Raw genomic sequence first — 8,382 nt, forward strand, 5'->3', positions numbered from 1 at the left:
GAGCCACAGGCTGCCCATGTCACCTGTGTTCGTGCCCTGGGTGCCCCAGGGTAAGTATGTGAGGCTAGGGAGGAGTGGTGGGGTGCGGGGCCGAGTGCGTGGTGGGCAGGTGGCTGTCTGGCTCGCAACATAAACACTTAATTCAACCTCCCGCTCACAAACCTCACCAGCTTCTACTCCTCGCCATTTCTCACTCGTCTTGATACACACTTTATTGCCATGGCTGAGGATCTGATTCCACCCAGTGTCGTCCTCCATAAAGCTACCAGGTCGTAAAATATGGCAAGATAAGATCTAACCAGGAGACCACAGCAAAGATAAACAAACCCTCCTTTGGGCCTAGCTTACCTTAGATTGAGTTATTTTGTGTGTTGCGAGCTTCACTACTGCAAAATTACCCTTCCCAATTGTCTTTTCTATTTCATAATACGCTACACGCACTGTTCTATCCGCACTACACGATCCAGCCTGGTCCGATGAGCCCTCCATAGTTGCCATTTTGGTTTTGACTAACTCCCAAATTTTGTTACCATAACTTTATTCTTCTAAAATTTACACATATTACTCTCAACGGGAAAGAAAAGTATATATTCTGTCTCATTAGTTAGGGATCGTACTAACACCGAAAATCTACTCAAATATTTTGGAGTGATACCCTTATTATTAAATTTATATGATGGATCTTTATTTACGCGAAATATCGCATTTCGCAACCTCAGTGACCATTTACTTCAAGCTTGGAGTTTAACTGATATTCATTACCATTTTTAAAATGAGAACGACATCAGCCAAACGTACAAAACAAGTTCAATTTAACTTATAAATAAAAAATCAAAGGATAATGTTGGAACAATCGTCTGCATTTTTTGAAGGCCATCTTCGTGCGTCGTCTGCTGACGGAACCCGGGGAAATTCAAATATCAATTATTTTCTTTATAGGTAAATATTGGTTCCGTATACATAAATTTTTCATATAGTCAGCAAGTTGTGTGCTATATATGCAATAATATATCTGGTGCTTAAGACCTGCTTATTTTTCCCAGCCATATAGTAAACGGAATTCATTCATTATTGTCGGTGTTGTCTGGGTACACATTTGAATGAAAGTTCAGTTCGCCCGCGGCAGTTCGTGTTTGCCTGAACGCCATGAATGTACCCACAGCTTTCTTTGCGTACTCTGCCGCTCACCTGGTATGTGTTGGGTACGTGTTCCGCTGGGCGGGATATGGAAGATGACCCTAAAGACTTTTAATACAAAAATGCGTCAAAAATATTATTACGGTCACCATTATGAGTCACTTATATACTGTACATGAAAATGCCCTGCAAAAGTAATTGTATGACAAGGCCCAGTAATTATTGGTTTATGATATATAATTATATACTAATACTGTACCCTCACTTTACAAAATCATCTATGCTCTGCTGTCCATTGAAGCAGCCTATTGAGAAAGACATTATGCCTACCACCAAATAGCTACTTCATGTGAAACTTGCAGGTGAGGATGGGCGCAGCGAAAGTGGACACTCTAAAATGTTTTTGCTCTCCCTCTAAATGTCAAGCTGAGCTATGTGTGGCAGCCCTGGCGACAACGACCCCTGACCCTTGCCGCGGGTGCCATGATAAGCTAGATCGACACACCACGCATACCTACCTCTGCCGTGCACCGATCCCTTCCACTTTCCCTGACAGTCCGTCCACCTTAACCTGGCCGAGATTTTCGCACTTTTGCAGCTTATTTCCCGTAGTTTAATGGCAGCATAAGACTAGATTACGGGCCATTCCATAGCACTTATTCGTGACTTGCACATACATTAATCTTGTGTTATACTCCGGCAGCCAAATCAAAATTTTAGGGGATACCTTCAAATGTTGTCTGTAGTTTTGTTCGTGGTGCCATTTGGGGGCAGGGTGGCTCAGTGGTAGAGCGCCTGACTCGAGAGCAAAGCGTCGAGAGTTTGCACCCTGCCCGGGTAGCTCCCCTTCTAGGAGAGGTAGCGCTCTCCCGTCACCTTGCGGGGCTATATGATCTATCAAGGTCTAGCTCTGAGAAATTCATTTTCCCATAAAAATTCCCCCCCCCCCCAAAAAAAAAAAATCATTTGAAAGCTAAGGATGTGTAGATTAAGAATCTGCCGAGTGCCCTCGTGTCACCCTGGAGCATTTTGAGTAATTCAAGATGGCGTCCAAGACGGCCGCCAATTACGAAACGTGCTAAAGTGATGCTTGAAAAACCTAACAAAATGCACAGCAACGGTACAGTTTCCATTATTGCCAAGAATAACTTGACAACGAAAGTAGTTTGTTTACAGAAATGCCGATCAGTCATCTAAATCAAGGTAGTAAATGAAATGGCAAAATAATGGTTTCACTGCACTGGCTCACTGCATTTTTGCATGTTTGCTTCTGCTGTACTCATTACCTCCGCCAAGGAGATAATGTTTTCACCTCTGTCCGTTTGTTTGTTTGTTTGTTGGTTGGTTGGTTTGTGATCAATATTACACAAAAACTACTAGACGGATTTCCACGAAACTTGGTAGAAAATGGGCCTTGGCCCAAAATACACTCCATTAAATTTTGGTGCGGATTCGGATAAAGGTGCGGATCCAGGATTTTTTTTTTTTTTTCACTTTCTTTAACATTGCGAGATAGGGCGTTGGCGGAGGTATGCGCTCTATTGAGTGCCATTCTAGTTATTCCTGTATCTTTATCTCACTTTTGTGTTGCAAACTCATGGTATTCTTTGCAGGCATCCCGTATAATGACCGGTAATGACTGGTGGTGGCAGTACTGAATAATGCCTTCATGGTCATAGTAATTTCGGCAGACGAAAAGGAAAAGGTATATGAATGTGACTGTCCAATAACATCATGTCTGATTACTCCATTAATTATCGACTAATTTAATTTAACTTTCAGGTAGAAAAATAATGCAGTGCATGGTGGTGGATTTGGTGGAAGAGTAGTATGTGGTACAGGGTGAATGCTAAATATCGCAGGGATGAAAAATGACTGACCGCTTTTGTTATTGCACATTTAAATACAACTGCTGTGATAAACAAGACCAACTGATTGAATGTGGTACCAGTAGGATTAGCAATATGGTTATCTCCAGTAAAATTTACAATGATGAGAAAGCAGATCACCTTGAAGAAAATAATGGTCCCAAAAATGAGAATTTTAAAATACTGTGCCACAAGTCATGTGTTTCCTCACATACGTCAAAGACGCACATAGAAAGACACCTAAAGAAAAATGAAAAGCAGGCGTTCAATGAACCAGGTCCATCAAAAAGAATCAGACTACCGATGGATAAGCAATTTTCATTCCGTGGAGCATTGCATCTTTTGTGGTAAAGATTGAGTGTTCGATAATTAAAGATCCCAAAAAACCCTCAAGATGGAGACCAGCTTATATGTGTCATGAAGTTATTGGGACGAGGACAAAAAAGTCGTTCAAAGATTCCATCCTCAACATCTGTACAGAAAGAAATGATGAGTGTGCTGCTGATGTTAGACTTCGTGTGGAGGGAGCTGTCAGTGATCTCCATGCAGCTGATGCAAGATATCATATAGACTGCAGGTCGAAATTCATGTCGCCAAATTCGGTAGCATCAGCTCGAAAATTCAGTGCTGATAACTCTGAAAAATATGGTACGTTGGAATCTCTTCTTCATGCCATGACAGAAGACAAAACAGATGTTTGGAATTCTATTGAAAAGTCTCATATTGAATTATCTGATACGCAAAGCATATGGTGGTACAAATATGTTAAGATGGTTTGTAGTAAAAAGTCAAGGAATACTGTGGTGAGCTGCTCATGTTGATATGTTCATCATTAGGGGTAAAGCATCAAAATTCAAGACACTGGTTGATGACCAGGAAGATGAGACAGATGATGCATTGTCCAAAGTAGTTAAAAGTATCAGGTCAGATATAAAAGGTGTAGATGTTCAGAAATCTCACTACTTCACAAAAATCTGCCTGTGGTAATGGGAAAGGTGCTGCGCTAATGGCATTGCGTTCTGGGTTGTCGTTGTCACTTCTCTGCGACACTCATGCACCAATGTCAGATGTGGTGAAAGAAGCCACGAAATTCATGGTTACATATTATGGAGTTCTACGCTATGACAGCATGTAAGAGGCTCGTGTGGCACTTTGGTCATCAAAGCTTGACATGGAAAGTACAACGACATCAAATCTTAACTCTCTCCCACCTGCGAATGAATCCTTTGCAGGGAATGTCAAGTGTGCCCACTACCAAGCAATGCATTTAGAAATCAGTGAAGAACCCAAATCCCCCACGGAAGGACGTTGAAAATTTTGGATGGATAAAGGATAGCCTAATGCAAACAAATCCTTAGATCCTGTAACAGTGCCTGCAAATGTCCGTCTGGTACCAGATAGTTTATTAAAGTTAAGGCAATGCAGCTGCACAAGTAAAGATGCACCATGCTGTACACTTCACTGTAGCTGCAGAGTAGCCAATTTGTCATGCACAATTTTCTGCAGTTGCAGGGGATGTGAATGTTTTAACACATGCTCAGTATTCAGACTGACCAAAGTGCATTAATATCACTCTGATTCATGTAAAATTATATTCATAAACTTCACATTACTTGACATGTCCAAATTGGTTGCTTCTATGTTCCAGGAGCTGCTCTTTGAGTATAAGTGAATTATCTCTCTTGTGTAATTAATTTTTAAGATTTTGGACACTTGAATGACTTCTTCGAATAATTCTAGCTAGGTTAAGATATTATTGTGGTATTTTGGTTCCATTCATGATTTGGAAGGTAAAGAGCATCCTTTAGTATACCCTCTCACAACATGAATGTTCATCATAATGAAACTACGTTATTTCTTATCATTTCACAATATTTTTGTTTTTTTTCAATATCTGGGCCTAATTAAGACATGCGATTTAGGTTTGGTGCAGTTTTATGAATGTACAATTTAGTCATATACAGGTAGAACTGCACTGCATTGTTGGTCGTAAGTATGGTATTTCCATGGAGTTTTGATACTGTATTTGTTAAGTGTTGATTAATGTTCATTTTAAGCTACATAGAAGCTTACTATGCATTTTGTGGTGCATACCAAAAATGTTTCAGTTCTGAAATGTTAGAAACATGATATCGCTACTTCAACAAAATTTAAATTTGATATGAATCGAAATATATATATTTTTCAAATAGTCGTCATTTCTTGGATCATTATGGTCCCATCTTCAGTATCTGCAGTATTATGCAACATTTGGTTGCAAATGCTTCTCACAAGGTTTTGGTACCCAATTACCACAAAAGTATGCAAACTTACACAATTCAGACCTGTAGCTACCGTACTACTTTGGGAAATGCAACTTATTTCTAATGTGACGGCCATCTTGGACGCCATCTTGAATTATGCAAAATGTTCAAGGGTGACAAAAGGCACCCGGCAGATTCTTAATCTACATATTCTTAGCTTTCAAATGGCACCAAGATCAAAACTACAGACAACATTTGAAGGTTCATCCCAGTACCTACTGGAATATCAATTTCTTGCACAGTTCAGCAAAGTGAAGAAATGGCAATTTCAGGCCAAATTCAAGCGTACAGAGCAGTGGTGGATCCAGGAGTGGGGCACTTGGGAACGTGCCCTCCTAAATGATTTACTAATAATAAAATGTGACAAACCAAATGGTTTCCTGTACACCACGAAACCATTTACTATGCTGGGTGGTAACCATATAACCAAATTATTGCGCCTGGTGGCTTAGTGAGTAACTAATGCGCTCCAATCGGATTGAGCCTGTGTAGGTTTATATCCAAGGGATGGTTGGGGTTTATTGTTCACGTAAAGCCACTCAGAGATGTGTGAGGCTGGTCACTCTCATCTTAAATGTCAGGACCAACTTGCTTAGCCCCGGGCTCCTACGCTCCTCACGGGGCAACACAGGATTGGATGATGGATGGATGAATAATAATATAATAATAATAATTAGCAGCAGCAGCAGATGTGGTGGTAGGTGGTGGCGACCATCATCCACTCGCTTGATGTAGTGCTGCCTACTTATTCCTTAGCCTTTATCATTCTTTTCCTGTGCCTGCCCTCCTCTCCTCCTATTTCTCCCATCTTTCCTGTCACTTCTTATTGCGTTTCTTTCCTTTACAGGTGGCTTTACATTGAGTGACAAGTCAAATGGTTTCTTGTAAGCCAAGAAACCTTTTACAACGCTGGGTGGTAACCATATAACCAAACCATACGTGCTCCCTACGTGGCAACAAGTGAGTTGGTGACCCTCCCCGTAAAACAAATAACTCAAAGTCAGATGGCCACCCTTTGCGAGATTATGGCGTCTGGCAATAGATAGATAGATAGACAGTAGTAGTAGTAGTAGTAGTAGTAGTACCAGCAACAGCAGCAGCAGCAGCAGCAGCAGTAACAGTAGCAGTAGTACTGGTGGTAGTGGTAGTAGCAGCAACAGCAGTTGTAGTGAAAATAATAATTTAAGAATATCTAGGTATAGGTTATCACTGTCATCATCACTATCGTTCTGAGTCAATCCAGTGCAGGTAGACTAGTCCCCCTCCCCTCTTTAAAAAAAAAAAAAAAAAAAAAAAAAAAAAAAACTCTCCGCCACTGGAGCAAAGTACGGTCCCATCCATCCATCATCCAACTCTGTGATGCCCCATGAGGAGCGCAGGAGCCCTGAGCTAGGTAAGTTGGTCCTGACATTTAAGATGAGAGTGACCTCCCATCGTATTTAACTTGCGTCCGTGTGGCTGGCGCACTTGAGTATTTTCTCCATAGCAACACTAAACCATTATGTTTAATCGAGGGAAATGCTAGCATTCGTAAAGTTAACAGTGGTATGGTAACAGTGCGATATTCGGTGCTGGAGAGGGACGCCTTCACATGGTGGCACTGATATAACCTGTGACTCAACTACCTGGTTATACAACATCTCTCAACTGCTTCCTTACACCCCTAATGAGTCTGGTGGACTGTGGCGCAAGGAGGGGGAATTAAGCAAGCAGTCCATTGGGTTCACGTTTCAGATGAACCTGGACCTACTTCTACTACTACTGCTACGAGGTCTCGCAATCTGAATAAAATCATCTGTAGCGAAAACAGTGAAGACGTGTTGAATGCGTAAAAAAAAAAAAAAAAAAAAAAAAAAAATCAGTCCCATGACCAACTTTTCTCATTTATTTTTCCTATCTCTCAACAAACTTCACTTAGCGCTGGAGAGACTTTTGTAAACTGGAGGGGCTATGTCAAGCCTTCAATGACCCTTTTTGGTACTAAACTCCTTTGCTGAATTAAATCGTTGACCGTACCCAGTCACCTTATCCACTGTCGTTTATGAAATGTGCATATATGTGGTGTGAAGTGTGAATTAATTAACAATTCATTACTAAAGTTTGCAAATATAATTTATCTAATATATATTCTGAAATACGTGTTATCCTTTGAGTGATCCAGGGAATCAACATACAGTGAATTTATTTTTTCCTTGACAAAAATCAAACAGAATTTACTTCATATAATAAAGCGGATGTCACGTAAGTCAACCTCCATTATCCCCTTCAAAATAATGCTTTCCCAAGATGAATACATCTCTGGTGATAGCAAAGAATAAAATGATAGTCATCGTAGAGGTGCTTATTCCCGAATACCCGCATCTTTGGTAGTGACATGAATGTGCCGACTTCACCACCTAGCACTTGTATTCCAATCGGCATTACACACACACACACACACACACACACACACACACACACACAGCATCACTGACAGTATCACTGCACAACACAAAGCAAAAGTAAAGACGAAGCAGCCTCACAGAAGGTATATTACTGCACAATACAAAGCAAAGTCGTAACAAACATAGCATTACAGGCTGTATTATTGCACACCACAAGCAAATTTATAGGTAAAACAATATAGCATCACAAATGATATTACTGCACATCACAAATAAAAGATACAGGTAAAGCACATGTGGCATCTCAAGTGTACAGTATCTTTTACAGCACAAGAAAGTGGAGGAAGGAAGGGGAGGCAAGGAGAACGTACTATCACGATTCAGAGTTAAACAGTTCTCTGCCGGCACTGTCCTGTCTTCCATAAGTATATTTCTTTCTTCCCTGAATGTCAGTGAGTAGCCTTCCTTCTCACACTCTCGAGCTGTGTCCTTTGTATTCCATCCATCATCCAATCCTTTATATTACGATCAAAATAAAATATTCCAAGCAACCCCTCCCATCGCTACAGTTGACAGGGAAGTGTTAGCAAAATTTGCAAATAAATTATCAACACCTAAGTATGATAAGTTAGCAGTCGTGGCTCAGTGGGTTAGAGCGCTCCGCTCTGACCGAAGGGTCGGAGGACCGAA

At 40.8% G+C, this 8,382-nt stretch overlaps 1 protein-coding gene across 1 annotated transcript in view; it reads right to left on the reverse strand.

The window, feature by feature from the left end:
• LOC145395055 (uncharacterized) overlaps nucleotides 1-498 on the reverse strand; it is a 262,494-nt gene extending 261,996 nt beyond the window's left edge. The window contains exon 1 of the mRNA XM_080268807.1: nucleotides 349-498. Coding sequence (XP_080124933.1) covers nucleotides 349-498 — 150 coding nt within the window. The remainder of the gene's footprint in view (nucleotides 1-348) is intronic.
• Between the last annotated feature and the right edge of the window lie 7,884 nt (nucleotides 499-8,382).

The sequence above is a fragment of the Coenobita brevimanus genome, chromosome 29, assembly GCF_032717465.1.
Source record: "Coenobita brevimanus isolate Jiangsu-jjx chromosome 29, ASM3271746v2, whole genome shotgun sequence".
In the NCBI taxonomy this organism is placed as follows: Eukaryota; Metazoa; Arthropoda; class Malacostraca; order Decapoda; family Coenobitidae; genus Coenobita; species Coenobita brevimanus.